The sequence below is a fragment of the Natator depressus genome, chromosome 16 (genome assembly GCF_965152275.1).
Source record: "Natator depressus isolate rNatDep1 chromosome 16, rNatDep2.hap1, whole genome shotgun sequence".
Taxonomy (NCBI): domain Eukaryota; kingdom Metazoa; phylum Chordata; order Testudines; family Cheloniidae; genus Natator; species Natator depressus.
Window position 1 is genome coordinate 104,522 of NC_134249.1, and position 27,735 is coordinate 132,256.

Below are 27,735 nucleotides of genomic sequence, written 5' to 3' on the forward strand. Positions count from 1 at the left end.
GGGAGAGGGGGCCTGGCACTGGGCAGATGACCAGCTGTCTGGAGAACACAGGCTCCCAAAGAGGTGGAGATTCTCAGCAGGAAAGAGGTGGGTCGGGAATGGCCCGGCTCTCAGGGGCACCCAAGAGCAAAAGAAATGCTGTCTTTTGGAGCAGCCAGTCCCTGCCAGGCTCCAGCAGCTGCTTCTCCCCTTCCCCACACCAGTCTCCAGCAGCCTTCCTGCCCTCTCCCCTCATCTTCTCGGGTTCTAGGATCCTGTGCTCTCCAGACAGAAACTGCCTCTGGGACACCCTGGGCTGCACTGTCCCGCACAGGGTCTCAGGCCCTGCACAAGATGTCTATGGCGCTGGCCTGGCGGCCTCCCTGCTCCCGCCAGCCAAGGTAGTTCACACAGGGGGAACCGGAGCAGCGTGCGCATTACCACTCAGTGGCGTTATGCTCTGATGCTGCCTGGCTGTAACCGGGGGTCCCCACCCCCTGTGTGTCATTGCCAGGAGAAGGGCAGCGTGCGCTCAGCTGCCATTGTACTGCTTGGCAACGTGGTGAGCAGGGTGCAGGACCCCGACAAACCCTTGGTGCAGCAGGAAATCATCCACTGCTTGCTCCCCCTGCTGCTGCATCTTGAAGACCAGGATGAGAGTGTGAAACTGGTAAGTGCCACGGTCATTATTGCCTTAAGAGCAAAGAGCCAGTATCCCCTGGGGCCCCCACTCCATTCATCGCCAGAGCCCCTTGCCCAAGGGGAGTCTTCTCCCTGCTTCACTCCATGCTGGAGCTAAGTGCCTCATCCATCCTCACAGCACACAGCACAATTGGGAAGAAAAGCCTTCTTCTGGGAAAGAGGAGGGGCATAGCGTAGCGGGGCCGGGAGTACTGCTGCTGGCCCCGGCATGGCCCAGGGCCTGCGTCCCCCTGAAGTGCGGGGCCCCCCAAAGCACGGGGCCCTGGGCAACCGCCCCAAACCATCCAAAGGACAGGACAGCTCTGGCTCTCTCCAGCCAACTCTCCCTTTCCTCTCCTCAGCACACTCCTGTGGAGAACAAATTACAGGAATCTCCACTGGCAGGAAAAGCAGGAGAACAAGGGACGGGGAAGGTTCCATGTCCCCCAGACTATCCCTCTCTCAGGGAGAACCCTCTTGGTCTCCTCTTCTCTTGCAGTCATGTAAACTGATGCTCTTCCGCTGCGCAGTCTTCCTCAGGTGGGCTCATTTGAAGACGCTCTTCCGCAGCATGGCCTGGGATGGCTCCTCACAGCTCTTGAAGTGTGTCTGGATCTGCTTGGTAGGTGAATTCCTTGTGCCTTGAGAGTGCTGAATGGCAACTTGAGGAAGACCTTTCTAACCCCACACCCTGAGTACCCATCCGCTTCGGTCGGGCTGCAGGACTCCGTTCCAGGCTCTCTGCTGGCTCATTTCGGCAGGAGTTACAATCCGTTCACATTGTTGACATTTTTCTCCACAATTCTCCGACCTTCAAACTTTTGTCTTTTCAAATGAAAGCTGAGGTTCTGGAGAACACAAGAGGAACTTCAGAGGGGTGCTGCTCTGGTGTATGGGTTCATATTGGCGGTTGCCATGGCCTGGCTATATGCTTTGGCTTTTCTGGACTATTCACTGTGGAAAGAACATGTCATTTCTATATTGTGCATTTCTTCCTTCTTTCTTCCTAGATGCAGAACAACGAGAGCCACATCCCCAAATTCCTGTTCCAGGCCTTACAGTACCTGGAAAGCTCACAGACAACAATAAGACATTCAGCAGCCCGATTCATTGGTAAGCAGAGCAAATTCACTTGATCTTTTCTCAATGCTTCCTTCAGAGCCCTTTTCTGGACGGCTGCTCTGTTCCCTCCAACAGCACCAGAATCCTAAAATGGGGTGTGTGTGTGTGAATTAACATGTATTCCAAGATGAAGGGAGCAACTTAGCTGAATCAATTGCACCAACTTCCCCCACCCACAACAACTCTTTGGCTGTGCCTAGGGGAAACCAGCAGGATGTGAATTCAATCTCCTTTGGAAATCAGCCTCTCAGTAACTTCTGGGCGTCTGATGCTTTCTCGAATGTGCTTTGTGAACAGATGTAAGGAATGTCTGGAATTTCCCAAGGGTGTCTTGGGGGAATGGCTGCATCATTAGCAGTTTTCAGCGAAGGATCTGAAAAGCCATGAGACCCATTGTATTCATTGTATGTCTAGGAAATACTATCCACCATTACTGCGATTTGTTGTCTGAAACCGTGAATGAAGATGGCATCTCCCGCCTGTATGAAGGTAAGGAAATACCTCTGTGTGTTTGGGCCTCTGTGGGAAGCGCAGGGGTGCAGCACAGGGCCTGAACACAGCTTTGCATGTGTCCCTCTCAGTCTAAGGACAGTGTTGAAGGAAGAAGGGTGGTCACGCGAGCTTTCATCAAGGTCCCACAATCTGTGTACGGGAGCAGGGGAATTCCATCCCTAGCTCCTAGTGTAGACGTAGCCTTAGAGCTGTGTGGGGAGACTGTCTTCATCAAGGTCCGAAAGTCTCTAAAGGACGGCCTGACCGAATTGAAAAGGGCTGTTTCTATTAAGGATGGTGATGATGCTGATGACGATTACCCTCTGTAGGGAAAGATTCATCACCTGCCCTCCCTGGAATGGAGTGATTGCAGGCCAGGGAACTTCACTCCGAGATTGGTTATCAGCTCCTAGGAAATCCCATGAGGGCACATGGGTAACACTTTTCCCTGTGAGCTCTTCAGGAATGAAGGCACAGGGCCACAAAGGATTTCAGGAGACGTTAGGAGCCGAAATCCCTTTGTGGATCTCGGCCTAAATGTTGGATGGTTTAACGTGGCTGCCGCTGTCACTTGCCTGTTCCATCCAAAGAACAAGTGCCCCCAACCGTCTGTGTGTACGGGTGTGTGGAGGAGTGTCTGCCAGCAGAGGGGGAAGTTAGGCAAGAATGGGGTCTCCTCTCTGTCCAGGGCTATTTTGGGAGGAGCCGAGTTGTTGTTCTTGTGCCCTTAGACTCTTGGGGAGCGAATAGCAGGGGGCAATGGCCATCGGAAGGGGAGGTTTCCTAGGGGCCAGTCACATCAGCACCATGGGGTTTTCAACCCATTTCCTCTTGGTTTCAGCTTTTCACGAAGTGCCTTTGAAATCGGACAGGACTACGTGGTACATACTCAACAGATATTATAAATATTTGCAGCAGCTTGAAAATCTCGTGTTGGGTTCTGCATTCGAGTAGGGAACCGGGACCGACACCGAAGAGCTCTTTGTCCTGCTATGGTAAATACAACAGGCGCTTCTCAACTTTTTGGTGTCCCTAGACTCTGTTTGCCAGAAGCTGGGAATGGGGGACAGGGGACTGATCACTAGATGATTGCCTGTCGCTTCATTCCCTCTGGCATTGGCCACTGTCGGAAGACAGGATACTGGGCTAGATGGACCTTTGCTGTGGCCTTTCTTATGTCCTTATGTTTGGAACCGGGGCTGAACAACAAGGTGGATATCAGCAGATGACCCAAAATTATGTCGATTAGTCAGGCCTAGAGAAGACTTGGAAGAAGTTCAAAGGGATCTAAGAAAGCCATGTCACTGGGCAGCACCATGGCAGATGAAAACCAGCGCTGACCAAGGCAGGGCCATACACATGAAAGCAGTGAGGTGAACGACTCCTCCATATCGCTGGTGTCAGAAGCCAAAGCACGGCTGGTTGGGCCCAGTGGTTGGAGCAGTGGCGCTGGGGCCTCGTGCTCAGAGTGGTGGAGGCCGAGCCGAGGGGAGCCAAGGGTTGGAGCCGGAGTCCGGAGTCAAGAGCAGGATTGGAACAGGCTGGGGAATAGGGCAAGGGCCGGATTAACGATCCCCGGCCAATGGGAGCTGCGGGGGAACTTAGCCCGCTGACGTGGCTGGCGGGGGGAAAGGAACAGCAGCGTGCGGAGCCGCCTCGCCCCCACCCCAGCCAGGCAGGGGTTTAGTGGCTGCAGCCTGGGCCCCCCTTAGCCCTACTCCTTTCCTGAGTGCACCATTGCCCCACTTCTGCCCCATTCCCACACACTGGTACAGGGCAGAACCCTGGAGCTGATCTGTGAAATCTCTCTCACTAGAAGGAAGTCACTGCAAAGGCAGGACAACCCCACCTTTGGGCACCATGGAGGACATCTCATCCCACTGCACAGAGCCCTATATTCACACAGCTTCTCGCATGTGGTTCCCTCACTCATCAGAGCCAGGCGGAGAGAGGAGAAATTCTTCCCGACTCCCTTTTACCATTGCCAGCCCACAGGGTAGCGGAGGTTGCGGGGGGTTGGGTGCTCTCTTTAAGAAATGCCAGCTCTCAGGGAAGTTGCCAATGAGCATCAGCAAAGTGGGGTGGGATTGTGCCGTGGAAAACTACCCTGCTTGAAGGTTTTGTTCTTCTCATTTGGGTTCCTGCCCTTTCTCCCTCTTCCAGACATCGAGAGGCCAACAGCAGCCAATTGAGCCCACCACTGATCCCATCTCTTGTGAGACGGCAAAGCAGCTTTGCATGGGAAGGAGGAGACAGAAGAGGCCGAGCAGCATGTGCCGGGCTGAACCAGCCACACAGAACCCCATAGTCCAGGTGGAGAAAGCCAAGCCCCTCCCCAGCCCTGCCGGACATGCTCCAACTGGAGCACCAGAGTGTAAGGGAGCAGCTCAGCTCACGCTAGGCAGACCGCTGAAAATGGAGGATGCACACTGTAGGCTCCAGTCCAGAAACAGCTCAAGCCCCTGACTGCAGAGCTCCGAGGCACCGAGACCCAGCCGCATCCCCGGGGGCCTGCAGACATGCAAGGGAGATCGGAGACTCTGGGAGTTTCCCACGCCGGGAATCCAGAGACCCCCAGCCCATGGCCTAGAGACATCTCCTAGGAAGTAACCTGGGTGAACTAGCCATTGTCATCCCCAGGCTGGATCCCCACTGACTCAATGGCAAACACATTGGCCACGGACGAGGCCCTGGGCGAGGAGCCGGTGGAGTAACGAGAGCCTGGATCCACCTGCCCTGGCTGCCATCCATCCTTTGGTGGCTGCCCACGTCCCCATTGACCCACTAGACTGCACAGCCCCAAGAGGAGGGGCAACCATCTTGCGTCTGAACTCTCAGCCAAACAACCCTGCACTGAAGGGCAGCTATACTGACTCCGGCCGTTGGGCCACACAGCATTGAGGGAGAGAGTAACCATATTGTCCGTTGCCATCGGGCCACACGGGCGTAAGAGACAGGATAGACATATGGACTCTGAGCGTTGAGCCACACAGCCCCGACGGAGAGGGCAGCCGCACGGACCCTGGTCGCTGGGCCACACAGCCCTGGACAGAGAGGGCAGCCGCACGGACTCTGGTCGCTGGGCCACACAGCCCCGACGGAGAGGACGGCCGCACGGACTCTGGTCGCTGGGCCACACAGCCCTGGACAGAGAGGGCAGCCGCACGGACCCTGGTCGCTGGGCCACACAGCCCCGACGGAGAGGGCGGCCGCACGGACTCTGGTCGCTGGGCCACACAGGCCCGACAGAGAGGGCAGCCGCACGGACTCCGGTCGCTGAGCCACACAGCCCCGACGGAGAGGGCAGCCGCACGGACTCCGGTCGCTGAGCCACACAGCCCCGACAGAGAAGACGGCCGCACGGACTCTGGTCGCTGGGCCACACAGCCCCAACAGAGAGGACGGCCGCACGGACTCTGGTCGCTGGGCCTCACAGCCCTGACGGAGAGGGCGGCCGCACGGACTCTGGTCACTGGGCCACACAGCCCCGACGGAGAGGGCGGCCGCACGGACTCTGGTCGCTGGGCCACGCAGCCCCGACGGAGAGGGCGGCCGCACGGACTCTGGTCGCTGGGCCACGCAGCCCCGACGGAGAGGGCGGCCGCACGGACTCTGGTCGCTGGGCCACGCAGCCCCAACGGAGAGGGCAGCCGCATGGACTCTGGTCGCTGGGCCACGCAGCCCCAACGGAGAAGACGGCCGCACGGACTCTGGTCACTGGGCCACACAGCCCCGACGGAGAGGGCGGCTGCATGGACTCTGGTCGCTGGGCCACACAGCCCCGACGGAGAGGGCGGCCGCACGGACTCTGGTCGCTGGGCCACACAGCCCCGACGGAGAGGACGGCCGCACGGACTCTGGTCGCTGGGCCACGCACCCCCGACAGAGAGGGCGGCCGCACGGACTCTGGTCGCTGGGCCACACAGCCCCGACGGAGAGGGCGGCCGCACGGACTCTGGTCGCTGGGCCACGCAGCCCCGACGGAGAGGGCGGCCGCACGGACTCTGGTCGCTGGGCCACACAGCCCCGACGGAGAGGGCGGCCGCACGGACTCTGGTCCCTGGGCCACACAGCCCCGACGGAGAGGGCGGCCGCACGGACTCTGGTCGCTGGGCCACGCAGCCCCGACGGAGAGGGCGGCCGCACGGACTCTGGTCGCTGGGCCACGCAGCCCCAACAGAGAGGACGGCCGCACGGACTCTGGTCGCTGGGCCACACAGCCCCGACGGAGAGGACGGCCGCACGGACTCTGGTCGCTGGGCCACACAGCCCCGACGGAGAGGACGGCCGCACGGACTCTGGTCGCTGGGCCACACAGCCCCGACGGAGAGGACGGCCGCACGGACTCTGGGCGTTGGGACACACAACACTGCATGGGAGGGCAGCCATTTTGACACTGGGCATTTGGCCAAACTACCCTGAGGCTTAGGGAAGTTATTTGATGTCAACCATGGGACCTCGCCCCTTCACTCCTCAGACATCGCTCATCTGTCACCATGAGACCGACCCCATGACATAAGACTTTTGGGGTCAAGATGCAAACAGGAGTAGAAGCAAGGAGTGCCATGTGACCCCTCTAAGAGATCCTCCCACTCCTTTACCAATCTGGGGGTGTTTTATCTCCATCCACCTGCCTCAGGAATGGATTTGAGCAATTGGGGAATGTTCTGGGGCAGAGTGACCCATCTGGAAGTGGGTCACGTGACCCTCCGAGAGCTCCTCCCACTTGGGGTGGGCCTCAGCCCCTTAGGACCAACCAGAGAGGGGATTTCACCAAACAGGGTAAGTACCATGGTGGGGTGACCTGCCCGCAAGAGGGGTCCACCACCCTCCATGAAATCTCCGCACCCTCCTCTGCTAATCAGTCAGGGTTTCGCACACACGCTTTAGGCCATCCCAGAAGGGAAACGTAACGATCAGAATAGGCAGTGCCCGAAGGTCGAGGCCAGAAGCCGCCGATCTCTGGAGCTCCATGTTTGCGTGGCTGGCAGCATCGTCCTGGAAGTCGCAACACAACACTGCGGGGAAGAGCCCATCTCGTTCCAAGGATGTCTTTTGAAGAAACCGTGGCCTAGACCTTCGGGCTATACCTGTTCTGGATTGGTACACATTTCCCTTCTGAGATGGCCTAAGGTGGGAGTGAAACCCTCGCCAACTGCTAGAGGGTGGTGTGGGGACGTTTTAGAGGGACCACGGGATCCTGTTGCGGGCAGGTCACTCCACTGCAGCACTTCCCTTCTTTGGTCAAATCCCCTCTCGGGGTGGTCCTACGGGGCTGACGCCCACTTCAATTGGTAGAGGACACAGGGAGGCGTTCTCAGAGGGGATATACAACCCCCTTCTGCATGGGTCACCCTGCCCCGCAACGTCCCCTGATTGGTCAACTCCAGTCTCCGGGTGTGTAAAATGCTGGTTGCCCCTGCCAAATTTTCCTAAAAGAAGGGAAGAAAGGCATGTACCTTTTGGGTTATCTGTCAGGTGGCCATCTTGGACTTGGGAAAAGAATCTGGTGACCTTTAGCCATTTGCTAGATTAGTTTGGGTTGGGAAGCACACTCCCACGCACGGATTGAATCTGCGTAGATAGGGTCTAACATCCAGGCAGAGACGACGCAAAGAGGGATAGGGAGGGTTTTTAGTGAGGTCTACTCACCCATTCCTGTGTCCATCATGGAGTCCCTCCCTGAGGTCCAATGTCAAGAGAGCAGCAGCCGTCCATCGCTGTCCCTGCAAGAGAAGGGAGAGAGAACATCAACATGACCTCCTGGGTGTAATTGTTTGGGAGACTGGAGCACTTCCAGAGTTCAAGTTTTGTTAATCCACCCCTTCTCTAGCCTAGCCTAGTCCTTTTCCCTCTCGTAAATAAAGTCTTGTTTGTGTGCTTACCACTGCCTGGCGTTATTTTCTTGTGCTAAGGCAAGCTCTGATGGACGGGCTTTACGAAGGGGACCATGTGGGAAGAATTTACTGTAAGATTCCCTGCATCTTCTGAACGGGGTTTGGATTCTGCCCTTTTGAAAGGAAGGAAAAATCCTTCCAGGTGATCCTATGGGGCTGAAACCCACTGTGATTACTTAGTAATCTGTCCTCTTCACTACCATGTTTGTGACCCTCTGTGTCATAGGGAAGTAGCCCATGGCTCATTATGCATCTTTTGATTTAAAATGGACACTTGTGGCGTACAGACGAAGAAGGACAACTTTTCAAGTCCAGTGTGCACAGAAATGGGATGGACACTTCAAGGATTGAATACAATGCTTTGATCTTCCATCTGTTCATTAAACAAAGACAAAGGTGCAGATTTGGGAAGCTCGGCAGTGATTTCCCCAGGATCATTCCTCTCCGCGTAATTCCCATGATAAATCTCCTCTCAAGGAAGAGCCTGAGGAAGTGTGATCAGGGGAACTACCCAGAGCACCAGACAAATCAGGGCCCTGAGCTGAGAAAAACCAAGCCTCAGCCAGTTCACAGTAATTCAGTTGACCTCAGCACAGACACCCCTGAAGCACCCGAGGATTACTTGAAAGGCTTTGAGAGGCTTGGCTCTGCAGAGCGAGAGATGAAGCATATTACTGCAGGGAAATCAATGACAGAGCACTGTCCACACCAGCACTTAGGTCGGTGTAACTTGTCTCACTCAGGGGGTGGCTTCTTCACACCCCTGAGCGACATACGTTCTACCGACACAAGGGGGAGTGTAGACGCAGCCTTAGCAGAGAAGTGATTTAGAAAACAGGTTTTGTTTTGGAGGAAATGCAGGAACCCCAGGTTTGTAATAACCCAAAGGAGAGTCCGACCCCACCAGTCTCCTTCCCCACTTTGCACTTGTCCCTGGGATTGTTGTTTTGTCTCAGCCTGTGCCACTATCATGCCATGTGAAGGGGAAGGAGCCATGCACCTGTCTAGGGTGCTTCTGACATCCGAGAGGGGAGAAAGGAAAAAAAAGAGGCTCAGTCCCACATGCTACTCACACAGGGGGTGGGAACTTTTGTGGTCATTTCAGTCGAGTCAAGGGGCTCCAAAAGAGTCAAAGGTGCTCACGTGACCCTGTCCAACATTAAACAGGTGAAACAAGGCTGGCAGTTTGGGCTGCTGGACAGAACAAGCCTTCAGGCCGAAAAGCCAACAACCTTTCTCTCCATTTCAGCAAAAAACAACATTGAATAAACCCCCACAAAAACAGGCACCGGAAAAGTCCTGCCCCCGGCTTCACCTTTCCAAGGTCTTCTCCGCACTCTCTCCCACCCCGAGTGAGAATCCGACACCTTGACCAACACACCACAGTGAGACCCGAATGCAGCTCTCCCTCTGCAGGCAGGATGGTGGAGAAAAACACAGGTGAAAAAACCCTCCAGGCTCAGCTGCGCACGGAGCCTTGGCAAGGACGTGGTGGAAAGGTGACGCCGGGATCTCTCGCACAGTAAAGGAGACTCGTGCCCGAGTCCAACAAACCCTTTGGGAACTCGAAGGAAGCCGCACCCCACAGGCGTTTCCACAGACCAGCCACCAGCCACACACCCAGGCCGGAGGGGCCGGGACACGGGAAGGGGCAGCAGCAAACGCCCCCGGGGGGAGGGCTGGGGCGGGAGCTGCAGCCAGGCCCCTGGACCCACAGGGAGACGCAGACCCTGACAGCAACCAGCCACGTTTGCCCACGTGTGTGTGTGAGACACGTTTGTGTGTGTGATGTCTTGTGTGTGTGCTGTGTGTCGCCCAGAGTCTTGTGCTCAGTGTGTGTGTGTGTCATGTGTTGTGTTTAGTGTTGTGTGTCATGTGTCATCTAGAGTGTTGTGGGTCGTGTTGTGTGTCGTGTTGTGTGGTGAGTGTTCTTGTGTGTGTGATGTGTTGTGTGTCATGTTTTGTGTGTGTTGAGTTTTGTGCCGTTTTGTGTGTCATGTTGAGTGAGTTGTGTGGTTGTGGTGTCGTGAGACTTGTTGTGTGTGACATGGTGTGTGTCGCTCGCACAGACACACCCATCACATGCCGCACACACAACACGTTGCACGTCGCATGTCACACACACAGCACATCGCATGTCACACGCACAATGCATCACATGTAGCACGCACACACAACACGTGGCACATCACATAGACAACACGTAGCGCGTTGTACATTGCACACACAACACATCGCCTGTCTCACGATGCACATCGCACATAGCGCGGCCACACACAAGACTTTGCACGTCACACTCACAGCACGTCGTATGACGAATGTCATACACACAGCACGTCACACTCACAAAAATGTCTCACACACGCACAACACGACACACACCACGTCACAAAGACAGAAACACTACACACGTCACACACACACACACAAAGACACACAACACATCATACACATTCAACACAACATTCTAGACGACGCACAACACGACACACACACACACACACCACGTCACACAAAACATGTAACATGACACACCACACACACACACACCACACACACTGAACACGACACACAAAACGGCCCACAACACACACACACACCACATCACACACACCACAAAGACACACACAACACGCCGCACGAACAGACACAATACTACACACGTCACACACACACACACACACAATATGACACACAACGTCACACAGACAGAAGCACACAACATGACACACACAACACATCACATGACACCAAAAACACAACACCACACACACACACTCAACACAGCACACAACATGACACAACACGTCACACACACACAAAACACTACACAAAACACGTCTCACACACACAGCACATCATATGTCACCACAAACACACCACCACACACACAATCCACACAACACACACATAACATGACACACAACAAGTCACACACACACAACCCGTCACACACACACACACACACACACCACAATGCACACAACACGACACACAAAATGACACACACAACACGACACACACAGAAACACATTGCATGTCCCACACAACACGTCACAGGTTGCACGTAAGATGACACACAAAGACACATCGCACACACACAACGCAACGCACAACACATCACACACACAAAAACATCTCATGCAAACACACACAAGACACACAACCCGTCTCACACACACACACATAACACGACACACAATATGACACAACACTACATGACACGTCAGACACGCAAACATGCACAACACACACAACATCATGACACACACACAGAACACTACACAAAACACGTCACACACATGCCACATCATATGACCCTACAAACACAACACCACACAATCCACACAACTCTAGATGACATAAAACACGACACAAAACACAGCATGCACACACACACAACACGGCACACACACACAAAAAAGTCTGACACACAACACGACACACAACCCGTCTCACATACACATAACACGACACACACAGAAACAAATCGCATATCCCGCACAACACGTCGCACGTTGCACAGATACACACAACACATCGCAAGCACACATGCAAGCAAGTCGCACGGCACACACACAGAAATGCGTCACACACAAACACACACAATGCGACACACAACACGTCACACACAAACATGTCTCTCACACACACACCACGACGCAGAACCCGTTTCACACACACACAACACAACACCTCACACATACAACACATCGCATGTCGCAAGTCGCACTGACACACAACTCATCGCATGTTGCACGTCACACAAACACTTTGCACATCGCACATAGCATGTCACACGTCACACCTGCACAAACAACCCGTCACGTGACGCATGTCACACACAGAACATGTCGAATGTCGGACACACAACATGTCGCACGCACACTCGGCACGCTGGACGTCGAAGACACAACACGTCGCGTGTTGCACGTCACACACAAAAATGTCACACATTCCACACACCACATGTTGAAAGTTGCGCATCGCACATACATGTCGCACGTCGCATGCCACACAAACACACACACACAAGCAGGTCTCTCGTAAACAAACACCATGAAACACAACATGTCACACACATACACACCCAACATGACACAACACTTCACACAGATAGACACAAACACACACAACATGACACACATGCCACACACAAACCCCCAAACACCACGTCACATGACACCACAAACACAACACTACACAAAACACATCTCAAACACACACACACACACCACGTCACATAACACCACAAACACAACATCGCACACACACTCAACACGGCAAACAAGACAACGCAGATGTGAAGTGCAACGTCGTCTGTTTGCGTGTGCAACGTGCAACATGCAACGTGCAACGTTTTGTGTCTGAAGTGTGATGTGCAACGTGTTGTGTGTGCGACGTGCAATGTTTTGTGTGTGTGTGTGATGTGCGATGTGCTCTGGGTGGGGTCTGTGTGTGTTTATGCACAAGCTGATTGACACACAAATATAACAGGGCTCCCGAGAGGTAGAATCCAGGGCCTGCCTCTTCGCTTCCCACGGCCAGGTATTTTCAGCCCCCAACAATTAGGGGAAGAACAGGGAGATGAAAAGCCAAAGAAAGTTTCAAGAGTTCTCCTTCCTGGCTGAGCTGGCTGCGCTGCCCAGGTCACGGATGGTCATTCTGGGGAGGGATGTGGGTCTGGTCCACTTTGAAGGGGCTTGATCTGGGGAAGGATGTGGGTCTCAGATATCTGGAGGATTGGTCCAGAGCCCAGTCTTGTGGGGGCACAGCTGGTGGTCCTCATCCTCCTCTGTCTGCCAGAGAAGGCAAGCCAGGCGAGTACCAATAATGATGCTGTCAATAAAATGGAATCAAGTTGTGGATGTTTTTTCTTTTCAAAAATATTTTCACACTTTTCAATCTGCCCCAATTTCATCAGGCCCTGGTAGTTCCTAGGAGAAATGTGAAGGAGGAGATATTGGAACAGTTCCCTCTTCGTGGGAGCAACAGCTGGCTGGGGTTTGGCTGCTCAGGCTTTTGTTCCCTGGTTTTACCCACTGGGGTTTCTTTTGCATGGATTTCATGTACCTGTGTGTAAGTTTTTGCCCAAAGGCACACAGCTGTACAGGTTTTATCTACAATCTTTACAAGTTGAAGTTGCAGATGGAGGGGGCTCCCAGCAATGGCAGCCTTAAGGGGGTGGGCGGCTAGAAGCTGGGGACTGGATCGGGACCCCCCCAACACTTACTGGTCTCTCTGCCCTGCAGTTTTAGTCCCCCCCGATTAGCCTGATTATCACAACAAAAGTTTTGTTTCTCCTGCTGCTAACAGCCCACCTTCATCGATTGGTCTCGTTAAGAGTTGCTATGGCAACCCCCATTTTCTCCTCTTCTCTGTATCGATATATCTATATCTATATCTTCCTGCTGTATTTTCCCCTGCATGCATCTGATGAAGTGGGCTTTAGCCCATGAAAGCTTATGCTCAGATAAATTGGTTCGTCTCTAAGGTGCCACAAGTCCTCCTCATTCGCTTTTCCTGACTGATTGTGCTGGGCGCTCTGCTTGGCTCCAGCGCTTCGGTCTCTCAGCTACCAAGGCCACCTGGGAACCCTGATCGATTCCAGCTTCAAGGAGTGCTGAGATCCATCTGTCTCTTTCTGTGCCTCTGTCTCTATGTATAGCCTCCTGACCCTGCCTTTTGTGATCAGTTATAGTTTGCTAGCCCTAATTTTGTCATCAAATTTAAGTTACATTTAATCTTGGAACGCTTTTTTGTGTTTGGCTTCCCTTGTAAGGTTACTACCTGGGAATAAATAACTTTCATGCTTAAGCCCCCCTCCCCCCCCATCCCACCTCCATGGGTGTTTTTGGCTTCTTTATGCACTCTGCAGCAACGCTCCTTGTACCCAAGCTAAAGATCCCTGCAGCCCCAAAAATCCTCAGGGGTTTGCTCAGCAAGTGGGTTACGAGCAGAATGGTTGTGGGGTGAAGGTGGGGATAGGGAGGTGCTGAACCTGGGGGTAGAGGAGGGTGGCAGATTAAGGTGTTGCTCAGCCCAGCCCGCTGAGTCCAAGGACATATGAGGGGACCAGCATTAAATTGCTGTTCGATCCAGCCCACTGAGTCCCAGGACACATCAGGGGTCAGCTTGCGAGTGCTGATGACCCAGTCCTCTCTGACATGCTATGTTCATGTGTGTGTGTTTGTGTGTCTGTTCATGCTCATCACATTTGGGGGCTGGAAGACCACAGCCCTGGGGAACCGAGGTCCTGCAGGGTAGCTCCATTGGGAGGGAACTTGCAGAAGGAAGGAGTAGCGCTCCATAGGAAAACACAAGTGACAAAAGCAGCACATTGAAAGAATTGCAGAATCTCCCCCCACCAGAAGAGTAATCCTAACAAATGGGCGTACCCCAAGGTAAAGGGCAATTCTGGTAACAGCTCATTTGGGGCTTGTTTGGAAGGGGGATGGACGTCATTCTTGCGACAAGGCACCTGCTATGGCCAAAAACACTTTAGCCCTGTGCGCCCTTCCAGACAAGTCTTATGTCCCAAATACTTTGGGTCTTCCGAGATAAGTCCCCGAATAATCAAGGATCTTGACCAAAAAGCTCGTCACGTCTAAAAAGGAAGAAAGATTGTCGTTGTGTAGACCATGAAACAAGCCCTGCAACTTTTGGACACGTATCCCGACAGTCCACAGGGTGCACGTCAAGGAACGTTCGAAGCGAGAAGGGCGTTCTTTTTGGGGAGACTAACCCCCATTGCGCTGACCAGGAGAAGGGGGAAGTGGGAGCCTGCAGCGCCATCTAGTGGCCAAAGGAGAAATCACCGGCTTCAGGACCTGTGTACGCCCTTGTTTCGGTTCACATGCAAAGCTGTGTCACGCCAGGTTGGGAAAAGGGGTTCTGCTGCACGACATCATCCTCTGGAATGACTCAACCCGATAGGACACCTCCTACGATACACTGCTATGAGTGACGCTCTCAAACAGGTCCCCACAGCTCCCCAGCCTCCCCCCACCGAGAGGCAGGTGTGAGAGGATTGTTCTCCCCAACTGACAGAGGGAGAAACGAAGGCTGAGAAAGGCGAAGGGTCTTGTCTTCCATCACACAACCTGTCGGGATAGAGTTGGGAACAGGACCCGGGTGTCCTGACTTTCAAACGAACCATCAGTCTGGAGTTTCACACACTGAATGATCAGAATAAAGTCACCTGCAATGAGCTACAGACCAACAACCATTCACACTGATTCTTCAGCAAGTGTTTTAGAAGCACGAGAACACCAGCGAGAACCAGGAATGGCTCAGAGACAATCATAAGCGAGAAGGAGAACAACTCACCAAGCAGATGATTGGTTCTGACTTATTTGCTGGGCCTTAAACGAGAACAACAAAGTCCTGAGTCTCCTCCCTGCCACGAGATCCCCTGCTCAGCCAGTCAGTGTGGAGACTCTGGCGGTGGGCTGAGGGTTCCCCAGATGGCCCAGGGATGGCTCAGGTCACCGGTGAGGATCACTCTCAGAGCACGCTTCCTGTCCCATCTCTTTGGGAGGCCTCCCACCATGAGGGCTACAGAGCAGCCCCTCCTCGCCAGTGGAGGAAGGGAAGCAGGAAAAGGGAAACCAAAAAAGTCAAACCCCAAAGACTCGAAGGGACAAAGGCCTAGCTGGGGGAAAATTGTCCCACCTTAACCTCCTGTTTTCCGTGCCGAGAGTTTGGCCAGCACCGGGCGGATCAGGCTGCCTCGGTACCAAACCTCTCTGGGGCTCTTACCTTCTCCACAGGGACGTCTTTCTTCTCGCTCAATGAGCAGTGGGAAAGGAGAAAACTCCAGAGAGGCTCCACCTCGCGCTCACATACGAGACCCTGAATTCTCTCTCAGTCCTCAAGGAGACACCTCAAGAAGGAGACTCCCTGCAGCAAAGCCCCGGGGGTCTCTGAGATCCCCCTGCTCTGCAGCCTGTCCTCCCTGGCCGTTGTCGTGGACTCTCTGTGAGGTCATCGCCTCCCAACCTCCTTTCACCAATCAGCTGAGTGCTGCAAAAGGCCCTTGGGATGTCACTGCCAGCCCCACCCCTGCCCTGCAGGGCTCATGTCCTGCCCCGAGCCGGCTCCTCTGAATGTTTGAGCTGCTCCCCCGGGTCACCCCCACACACTCAGTGGTCGTGCAAGGGTACACGCAGGCCACACGTGGAACCATCAGAGGATGCTCAATGTGCCGCACTCGGTTTTGCAGAGATTTGGAGACTTGAAGGCCAGAAGAGACTGTTAGATCATCTCATCTGGCCCCCCTACACATCACAGGCCTCCTGTATGGCGAGTAGCGAGTTTTGGACCAAAGCAGACTCGAGAAAGGCATCTCATCAAGGGATGGAGGAAGCACCACTTCCCTTGGTAGCCTGGAGGAAATTGATGCTGTGGGGGGCAGAGAATTTACCCCAAGGCCAGAGTCTGTATCATAACACACATGCATAACAGCACTGCGCGAAGTATGTACACGTCACCTTAACTCTGATGTTTCCTAACGTTTAAAGGCCTGGTCTCTAGGGTGTTCTTTGTGCTTCTAGATCTATTGTAGGGAGAGATGCAATCATTTAGTTCAGAGTGGGAGCCGTGTTAGTCTGTATCAGCAAAAAACAAAAACAAAACGAGGAGTAGTTCTGGCACCTTAGAGACTAACAAATGTATTTGGGTACATTTGATGGTGTGGCTGATGTGATTAGGTCCTAGGATGGTGTCCCTAGACTAGATATGTGGACAGAGTTGGCAATGGGTTTGTTGCAAGGATAGGTTCCTGGGTTAGTGTTTTTGTTGTGTGGTTGCTGGTGAGTATTTGCTTCAGGTTGGGGGGCTGTCTGTAAGCGAGGACTGGCCTGTCTCCCAAGATCTGTGAGAGTGCGGGATCATCCTTCAGAATACATTGTAGATCCTTGATCCTGCCCTGGAGATCTTTTAGTTGGGGACCGAAGCTGATGGCTGGTGGCGTTCTGTTCCTTTCTTTGTTGGGCCTGTCCTGGAGTAGGTGACTTCTGGGTATTCTTCCTTTCAGCAGGTGTGGATTGTAGTTTGAAGAATGCTTGATAGAGATCCTGGAGATCTTTGTCACTGTCTGAGGGATTGGAGCAAATGCGGTTGTATCTTAGAGCTTGGCTGTAGACAACGGATCATGTGATGTGGTCTGGATGAAAGCTGGAGGCATGTAGGTAAGTATAGCGGTCCAGGATAGGGTGGTGTTTATGTGACCATCGGTTATTAACACTGTAGTGTCCAGGAAGTGGGTGTCTTGTGTGGCCTCTCCTTCTGCCCCTCCACCCCCGCCAACATGATACAGTTCTGCGGTGACCTGGAATGCAACTTTCCACGTCTCCGACGGAAGGAATATTTCCAACACACCTCTGAACAACACACTAATCCACAGAGACCTTCCTACCAACACGACAAAAAGAAGGATTCTGCCTGAAGGTCGAAACAGCAGACTGGACTTCAACTCGAGTGCTTCAGCCGACAAGCACGGGCTGAAGTGGTTGAAAAGCAGCATCACTTGGCCCATAACCTCAGCCGTGCAGAACACAACACCGTCCACAGCCTCAGGAACAACTCTGACATCCGAATCAAAAAGGCTGACAAAGGAGGTGCTGTCGTCATCCTGAATAGGTTGGAATATGAACAAGAGGCTGCTCGGCAGCTCTCCAACTCCACATCCTCCAGCCCATTCCCCTCTGATCCCACTCAGGGTTGCCAAGAGAAACTGCACCATCTGCTCAAGAAACTCCCTGAAAAAGCACAAGAACAAATCTGCACAGACACGCCCCTGGAACTCCGAACATGGGTCTTCTATCTGCTACTCAAGATCCATAAACCTGGAAATCCTGGATGCCCCGTCATCTCAGGCATCTCTGGCTAGGGGTGCTGGTCCCGCAGGCCTGAGGAGAGAGTCGACATAGCCAGATAATCCTGCTGTCAGGATGCCAATGCCTGAGATGATTTCATCGCAGTCTCTGACGAGGGGGTTCAGGCTCCAGAACTCTGCTCTGTTTTCCCAGCCCTGTGCAGGGGGTTGTTTCCAGTTTCAGAAATGGGGCAATGTTGACACACTCTCAATGGGTCTTTGCATAAATCAGGCCCTAAGCCAGGGGCAGGCAAACTTTGGCCTGATGCCGGATCGGGTTTCAGAAATTGTATGGAGGGACAGTTAGGGGAGGCTGTGCCTCCTCAAACAGCAAGGCATGGCCCGGCCCCCGCCCCCATCCGACCCCCGCTTCTCGCCCCCTGACGGCCGCCCCGGGCCTCCGGCCCTATCTAACCCCTCTGTTCCCTGAGGGGCCCCCCAGGACCCTTGCCCCATCAACCCCCCCGCTCTCTGTCCCCTGACTGCCCCCAGATCCCCCCGCCCCTATCAGACCCCCACCGCCCCATCCAACCCCCCTCTCCTTTCTGCCTGCCGCCCGGACCCTCTGCCCCATCCAACCACCCCTTCTCCCTGACCGCCCCGGGACCTCCTGCCCCCATTCAAACCCCTGTTCCCCGCCTCTCACCGCCCCGACCCCATCCGCCCCCCAGCCCCTGACCACCCCCAGAACTCCCCTGCCCTCTACCCCACCCCTCCCCTGCTCCCTGCCCCCTGCCTGCGTTGCCCAGAGCATGGGCCGGCAGCGCCGGGAGCGGAGGCTGTTGGGGGGGGACAGCAGGGGCGGGGCCGGGGGCTCTCCAGAGCTCGGGGCCGGGCGGAGCGGCTCAGAGCCCCCGGCCCCCCTTCTGCTTCCTCCCCCCGCTCCCCACATGTCGCTGCCCCCCAAACCCGGGGAGCTGCCGCAGCTTCCCTCTGCCCAGGGCAGGGACTCGCAGCTCCCCGCTGGGAGCAGCCTGGGCCCCCCTGCCCCGCACAGGCTGCCCCGGGAGCAGCTCCCTGGGGGGCAGGTCTCCCCTTCTCTCCTCGGGGGCACTGCCAGACCCCCTGTCCCCTGCTGGGGCCCCCCACCTGAGATGCCCCAAGAGCGAACCACAGCCATAGCCGGCTGCCACCCCACTGCCCCTCCCCACAGCCCCGTGGGGCCGCCTCCCCACAAGTCCCCCAGCCCCAGTGTGGCCGAGCCCCTCCACAGTCCCCCCCCCGACTGTCCTCCTCGCCCCAAGCCAGGCTGCAGCCGCCCCACCCCACAGACCCCTCCCCTCCCTACAGACCCCACAGCCATGCTGTGTCCCCTGGGGGCGGCCATGGTGCTGCCCCTCCCAACCCAACCCAACAGCCACAGCCATGCCATTGACCCAAGTCCCCGATCCAAGTCCCCTATAGCCTCTCCCTCCCCCACATCCCTCCAAGACCCAGTCCCCATCCCTACAACCCAATCGCCCCCTGTCCACAACCCCCCTCTCCTCCTCCCACAGCACCAATCCATCCCCTACCCTCCCACAGCTCGCACCACACAGACCCCTCCACCTCCCAGCTGGGCCCCCTCCCCGCCCCCCGCCGCCCCACCCACCCCGTCAGAAACCCGCCCCCACTGGTGCACCAGGGTTTCCCCAAGACCCACCAACAGCTGTGAATGGTGTGGAGGAGAAGGTGTTGGTATTCGGTTGTGTATTGGTATTATGTGTATGTGTCGAGGCTTGTGGGGGCTTTGTGCTGGGGGAGAAGCTGAGCCCTGATTCGGGGCCGGGGCTTCTCTGACTCAGGGTCCTATGAAGGGAGCCAGCCCGTCAGGCCGTGGCACAGGAGCCAGCAATCAGGGCTGTAAACAGGGGGGTCTGAGGGGGAGTTTGTCTTGTGGTGCTTGTTGGGGGTTTGTTGTTGCTGTGGGGGGTGGGGTTTGGGTGGGGTTTGGGTGTTTCCCAGATGAACAGGATTTAGGTGGGAAGGGGATGACAGACACAGAGGCAGCAGTGGGAGTGACTCAGGTCGTGGAAGACACCATGCAGATGACTGGCTGTGGAAGCTGCCGTATGTCCATGATCCTGGAGGGGGGACCTGGTAAGAGTTTTGTCTGCATGAAATGCCGTCTGCTCGAGCTGATGGAGGAGAAGGTCTGAGGTTTGGAGATGCAGGTGTAAAGTCTGGTTGAGTTTAGAAAGGGGTTTGAGCAGATGATGGAGCAAAGACATGAGGTATCTGAAGGGAAAAGCTCAGACTTGCAGATGGAAGCAGGACTAAGGAATTCTGAGGGGAGACTGCTGGGTGAGGGAAGTGGTCAGTGGACGCATGTGACTACAAAAAACCAGGCAGAGGAAAAGACGGGCTAGTGAAGGAGAAATAGAGCTCAGGAATAGGTTTTGAGAGTTGGAAAATGAATAAGGGGCTCAGCAGGTAGTCACTGAAGGTGGAGGGGCAAGGAAGAAGAGAAGAGCGGCTAGTCCTATAAGAAAAGGGGAAGAGTCAATGGAGACTACACCAAATATGAGCCCCAGGAGGATACAGGATGGGTTGAAGAGGATTACAAGGGAGAATAGGAATGGAAAGAACTTGCAGCCAGAGGGAAGAGGGGATAGACTGGAGAATAGCATCGTCACCAGGGAAAGGCAGGGCTACGTGATCGGGGACTCTTTACTGAGAAGACTAGACAGGCCTGTAACCAGAGCTGATCCAGAGAATAGAAGGGTGTGCTGTATTCCAGGTGCTAAGATACGGGATATAGATGTGAGGTTGAAAAGGATCCTAAAGGGAGCGGGAAAGAACCCCCTAATTATCCTTCATGTGGGAACAAATGATACGGCTAGATTCTCGCTGGAAAGGATTAAGGGAGACAGTGCTAGGCTGGGGAAAACGCTTAAGGAAATCGAGGCTCAGGTGATCTGTAGTGGGATTTTGCCTGTTCCTGGAGAAGGGCAACAAAGGCGTGACAAGATTATGACTGTCAACAGATGGCTCAGGCAGTGGTGCTAGAAGGAGGGCTTTGGGATGTCTGGCCACTGGGAGGCATTCCTGGACAGAGGACAGTTCTCTCGGGATGGACTTCATCTGAGTAGGGAAGGAAATAGACTTCTAGGATACAGGCTGGCACAACTGATTAAGAGAGCTTTGAACTAGGAATCTGGGGGAGATGGTTGGTTGGGGGATGTCCAGGTAATGTCCACGCCGGATTTTAGCCTTGAGAGGGAAGAAAACAAAGTAAGGAAGGATACAGCCGTGGGTAGGAGAATGGCTATAAGGAGGAAGGGCAGTGTTGGCACCAGTCTAATATTTTCTACTGGCTGTAGAATGACCGTGCCTCATTGGGTAAAGAACGTGAGCGAGGCCAAACAGCAAAAAGGAAGATGTTTGTACATTAGTGCACATCTATCCACTAATCCTTTCCACTAATGCGAGGAGCCTAGGTAACAAAATGGAGGAACTAGAGCTACTGGTGCAGGAAGTGAAACCAGATATTCTAGGGATAACAGAAACAGGGTGGAATAGTCGTCATGACTGGACTACGGGTATTGAAGGGTATGTGCTGTTTAGAAAAGACTGAAATAAAGGTAAAGGTGGTGGAGTAGCATTGTCTATCAATGAGGAGGTAGAATGTAAAGAAATCAGCGATGGAATGGATAAGACAGAGTCCGTCTGGGCAAAAATGACATTGGGGAAGAAAACTACTCGAGCCTCCCCTGGGATAGTGCATGGAGTGTGCTAGAGACCGCCGGGATCTAATGTGGATATGGATCGAGCCCTCTTTAATGTTTTTAATGAAGTAAATATGAATGGAAACTGCGTGATCATGGGAGACGTTAACTTCCCAGATCTAGACTGGAGGACGAGTGCTAGTAATAATAATCGGGCTCAGATGTTCCTAGATGCTGTTAGATGGATTCCTTCATCAAGTAGTTGCTGAACCGACAAGAGGGGGTTTTGGTGAGAAGTGAGGACCTCCTAGAAGAAATGGTTGTAGGGGACAATCTTGGTTCGAGCGATCATAAGCTAATTCAGTTCAAACTGAACAGAAGGATCAACAAAAAATAAATCTGCAACTAGGGTTTTTGATTTCAAAAGGGCTGACTTTGAAAAATGAAGGAAATGAGTTAGGCAAGTGGATTGGACTGAAGATCTTTAGGGATCTAAAGGCAGAGGAGGCCTGGGATTACTTTAAATCAAAGCTGCAGAAGCTATCAGAAGCGTGCATCCCAAGAAAGGGGGAAAAATTCATAGGCAGGAGTTGTAGACCAAGCTGGATGAGCAAGCATCTCGGAGAGGTGATTAAGAAAAAGGAGAAAGCATACAGGGAGTGGAAGATGGGAGGGATCAGCAAGGAAAGCTACCTTCTTGAGGTCAGAACATGAAGGGATAAAGTGAGAATGACCTTGCAAAGAGAATTAAAACCAATCGTAAAAGGTTCTATAGCCATGTCAATAAAAAGAAAACCAAGAAAAAAGAAGTGGGACCGGTAAGCACTGAGGATGGAGTGGAGGTCAAGGATAATCTAGTCATGGCCCAATATCAAAACAAATACTTTGCCTCAGTCTTTAATAAGGCTAATGAGGATCTTAGGGATAATGGTAGCATGACAAATGGGAAGGAGGAGATGGAGGTAGACATCACCATATCTGAGGTAGAAGCGAAACTCGAACAGCTTAATGGGACTAAATCGGGGGGCCCAGATAATCTTCATCCAAGAATATTAAAGGAACTGGCACATGACATTGCAAGCCCATTAGCAAGAATTTGTAATGAATCTGTCAACTCAGGAGTTGTACCGTTTGATTGGAGAATTGCAAACATAGTTGCTATTTTTAAGAAAGGGGGAAAAAAAAGTGATCCGGGTAACTACAGGCCTGTTAGTTCGACATCTGTAGTATGCAAGGTCTCGGAAAAAATTTTGAAGGAGAAAGTAGTTAAGGACATTGAGGTCAATGGTAAATGGGACAAAATACAAGATGGTTTTACAAAAGGTAGATCATGCCAAACCAACCTGATCTCCTTCTTTGAGAATGTAACAGATTTTTTAGACAAAGGAAACGCAGTGGATCTAATTGACCAAGATTTCAGGAAGGCGTTTGATATGGTGCCACATGGGGAATTATTAGTTAAACTGGCAAAGATGGGGATCAATATGCAGATTGAAAGATGGATAGGGAAATGGTTAACAGGGAGATTATAGTGGGTCCTGCTGAAAGGTGAACTGTCAGGCTGGAGGGAGGTTACCAGTGGAGTTCCTCAGGGATCAGTCTTTGGGACCAATCTTATTTCATCTCCCTCCCTCAGCTCAGTGATGGCCTGAATTGCCCCTTCTCCCGGCAGAGCCAGAGGATTGGAAGCAGCAACATCAAACCCCTGTGTGGCTCGCAGGAATGAACACAAACACGTCCTTGTAGCTGGACAGATGGTTAGTTTTACCCCTGGGATACTACAAGGCTAAAGAGAAAGGTGGTGGCACCACATCTAAGGAATGAAACACAACACAGTCATCATCGTTCTGCCCATCCTTCCCCTTTATACTTCTACTGTCTCGCTCCCACCACCCTCGCCCTCTGTGGGTTCAGTGAGAGTGCCACCCTCAGTGCTTCCTACACACACAGACTCACACAGTGAGGACAATTAGGGGTGGAGGAATCCAGGGGTGGTCAGGCACTCAGACCCAGACACTCCCCTTGGGCACTCTGCTCTGTCCTGCCACGAAGGCAAGCCTGCCTTTGGGCTCCATCTGTGGCTCAGGGAGGCATGAGCATGAGCTGGTGCTGCCAGCATCACCCCCCCACTGTCTGCAAGGGAGGAAGGATTGAACCAGGGTCCCCATGTTTCAGGTCAGTGTGTGAAGCACGGTGCTGTGGTGGGGCTCTCTCCCGCGCTCCTGTGGAAGTTGGTTCCCTGCGGCTAAATAATGAAAGAGCTCGGGCTGGGGGATTGGATCACCAGGGTTTCCTAATTCCGACCTCTCCGGTGGGTTACTGCTCCACTGGACAGTGTCATCCGAAGAACATTGTTAGGGAATCAATCATGAAAAGATGCGGACCGACAGCAAGCCAGGGGGCTTCAGGACAGGGAGACCAATTCAGGCAATCAGAACAGCAGATATGACACATTTGGAGCTCCTATGAGGCTCCAAGCAGACATGTTATAGGGACGGAAACTGGCCAGGAATTCTTGGAAACTGGGTTAACACTTATCAAAGTATCCATTTGCGTTATTCTGAGGGGCTTTGGGGGTGGGTGTAAACTATTTCCCTGAATCAAGATTCCACTGGCAGCTCAGTCCACCATGTCAGCGAGAGAAGAGCTGCGGTCCCTGGGCAATGGGCCCCCCGGGGCCTTTAACACCACAGCCCTGGGGAGGGGATGCTGAGAGGGACCATCCAGTGAGGAACACAAGTCCTTCTACCATCCAGCACATCCTCTTTTGGAACGGCTGCTGATGGCTCACCCCATCTTTGGGAACTGTTATCCCCTCTAGCACCCTCTATCTGGGGGTTTTCTCTTCTGCGCCTATCTGGCAGGGCAGTCCCCCTGTGTGAACCCCTGATCTGCTCCCAGTTTTGTCCCTCTGCCCAGCCCTCCCCTCCAGTTTCCCCCCTTCCGGGGGATTTTCCCTGCCTTTGGTTGCAGGGAGCAGATGCTGGTGGTGAGTGAGGGCAGAACTTGCAGATGTCACTGAGCAGGTGATAAGAACAGAAGAGCAAAGAATGGCCAGACGGAGTCAGACCAAAGGTCCATCTAGCCCAGTGTCCGTCTACCGACAGTGGCCAGTGCCAGGTGCCCCAGAGGGAATGAACAGACAGGAATCATGCCGGGATCCATCCCTTGTCGCCCCATCCCCAGCTTCTGACAAACAGAGGTTAGGGACACCATCCCTGCCCATCCTGGCTAATCGCCATCGATGGACCGAGCCGCCAGGAATCTCTCTACTTCCCTGTCGAACCTTTGGATCCCAGGACCCTGCTCAGGAACGTAGAAAGTTCTAATAAAGAAGCAGCTTCTGATACCAGGGGACTCCTCTTCCTCCTCCCCTCCCATGGGGATGAGCAGCCCCCCCCAGCTGTCTCTCTGCCCCGGCCCCCTATACCTCATCACCCCTTCAGCCTCCCTCCAAATGTTCCCTTCCCCCCATCACCTCTTCAGCCCCCCTTCAGCCTCCCTCAAGTGCCCCGGTCCCCTTCCCCTCATTGCCCCCCTCAACCTTCCCCCCCTCCTAGGCTCCTCCCCAGCTGCCCTTTCAGTCTTTCCCCCCTACAGCCAACTGCCCTCCTTCAGCCTTACCTCCAAAGCCCTCACCTAGCTGTCCCACATACCCCCTTTAGCCTCCCTCCCCCGCAATTGCCCCTTCACCTGATCGAGCTGTAAAATGATCTTCCCACCAGCTGGATGATTTGGTTTCATCACCGATTCTTTTTAACACCTTTCTGATTTGACCCACAGAATGATGTACCGTGAGGAAAGTGTGAGCTCCATGCTGTTGAAGCTGTTTTAGGTGGTCAACCATCTCCTTATGGTGCATTAAATGTTTCAGTGCTTGGAGGTCTGCTCCGATATGAAGAGGTGGAAGATGGTCATATGTAGTGTAAGATGCTATTATGCTCCTCACTTCCACCTCTGACAGATTCATGTCTGTAGCGCAGCCCCTCACAGAAAAAACTGCACATAAACATCTCGTATCTCCTGCATCATGTTCAATATGATAAAAACCATTAATTAACACATTTACATAAAGTTCTTCTACACAAACAATGACTATCAATAACCACTATCGCTGAATTTTGAAAATGCATAGGATGGTGAAGCCGGTAGTTACATTTCCCTTCATGGGGATCTAAACAAAGGTGGGTCTCCTCCCATACCCCAGTGGTACAGGTGAAACCCACTTTCACTTCCTCCACACAAGCTTGTAAATGTAAAGAATAATATTGCTCTTCTCTTACGTGCACCCATTTGGCATTTTCCGTAGGCAGCATTAGGGAATTGTTTACAAACATTCCCAAAGGAATCAGGGGGGTGAATTATTTCCTCTATGGCATCCCTTAAAGGAAGTATGGATGCCACAATAGTCTCATTAGCATGGTCATAGGTGAAATTCACCATTTTCCACCATTGCTGTTTTTCTTTCTCGAATTTGGTGGCATTAGACCAGAAAACGTGCTGAATTTCCTGCGGCACGTTCCCATTCTCACCAGCCCTGGTTCCAGCCTTTGCAATATCAAGAAGCAGCTGCTGCGCTTGCACCCATGCAAGTGCTTCTGTTCGACCGGGCTGCAGTGTCTCCCGTGCTCCTGTCACCTGCAGGTGATCCATTTCCTGCACTTCTAACCACGCTGGTCACGTGTTAGCAACACGAAAACCTAATTCACCCAAATCATTCCATGCTGCAGAGAGGGGATTGGCTAGTGAGGAGATATCATGTCCCACTTCACCTATACGTAATGCCAGGAACTGCTGATCCACCGTATTTAGCACTCCTAGTCCAGTCCCCACCCCTCCTAGGACCTTAGCAGCTAGATCTCTCTTAGTTCTGTGGGGAGATGGTTGTTGCAAGTGTTAAGGAAAAGTTAGCACATGTGACTCCATTTTGGTCTGGGACCCACCATTGTTTAAATGCCAGCACATCATACACCAGGAGGAGTAATCCTTAGATACTGAATCCATGTGAAAATCCTCCTCCTTGTCTTCAGCCTGCCTTGATTTGCAGTATCTGGTTTTTGTCAGTCTCTAACTCCCTGTCTCTTGGCCTTGATGTGAGGCCTCCCATCGTGATAATAAAAGTTACTGATGCATGGCTTTAGGACCATGCTGTGTAATTAACATACTGGTATAGCACGAGGAATGCACCAAGCAGGGATAGGTGGTAGATAAGACAAGGGTTTGTTTATTGGCTAAGGTTTCCGATGCACGAGGGCAACATGCTTTGCTAAAAGGTATATAACCTTTGTATAATTTGCATTCAGGGTCCCCTCCTGGCTAGCAGGGGGGCACCACGCTCGAGCGTAATAAACTTAGTGTCTTTTGGGAACTCTGCAGTTGTGGACTTTATCTCTGTGCCTCAGCCTAGATTCGAACTGTGCGTGACCTATCAGGTATAATTCGCAGCATTGGTGTGCGCGTCCTATCAGGTGTAATTCGTAGCACTTGTGTGCGTGTCCTACCAGGTATAATTCGCAGCAGTTGTGTGCGTGTCCTACAAGGTGTAATTCGTAACACTGCTCTCGCTCACTTTCCGTCGCAAGAGGGCAGTAGACTCTGAGGCTTGACTTCTTTTTCCTTGGTACTAAACCCAGCACAAGGTGAAAAAGCAAGTAAGTTACCATCTCAGTCGACAACGTCTCGTAGGCTCCTCTGTTTGCCTCTCCCACACGGCGGGGATCCGCCCTCCACTCTCCTCCCGTTACACCTTGAGCATCACAACCAAAAAGCCCCTTTTCTAACGGCACCCCACAGAGTCACTCTGCTCAGGAGACTCTGGCCCCTCCCCAGGCTTAACCCCCCCGAGCCCCGTCCCCAGCGAGGACGCCCACGGCCGGTGAGGAGGACGACAGCGAGTGCGGAGGAGGAACTGGAAGCACTGACCTCGCAGCCAGGTCTGCAGAGGGCAGAGAGCGGAGGCCTGGTTTCGCCTCCTTGGAAAGAGGCCCAAGCGGCTCAGGCCCCCTCCTGCCGTGTTCCCCTCCGGCGAGAGCTCCGGCAC

At 53.4% G+C, this 27,735-nt stretch overlaps 1 protein-coding gene and 1 long non-coding RNA gene across 2 annotated transcripts in view; one reads left to right on the forward strand and one right to left on the reverse strand.

Annotated features, from left to right (window-relative positions):
• Positions 1 to 27,735, reverse strand: part of LOC141999978 (uncharacterized) — a 695,529-nt gene that overhangs the window by 41,402 nt on the left and 626,392 nt on the right. The gene's annotated exons all lie outside the window — the stretch shown is intronic.
• Positions 1,133 to 4,574, forward strand: LOC141999896 (maestro heat-like repeat family member 5). The gene is made up of 5 exons (XM_074973749.1): positions 1,133 to 1,282; positions 1,671 to 1,773; positions 2,197 to 2,271; positions 3,116 to 3,269; positions 4,438 to 4,574. The coding sequence occupies exons 1-4, from the start codon at positions 1,172 to 1,174 to the stop codon at positions 3,226 to 3,228; spliced, it is 402 nt and encodes a 133-aa protein (XP_074829850.1). The 5' UTR covers positions 1,133 to 1,171; the 3' UTR covers positions 3,229 to 3,269; positions 4,438 to 4,574.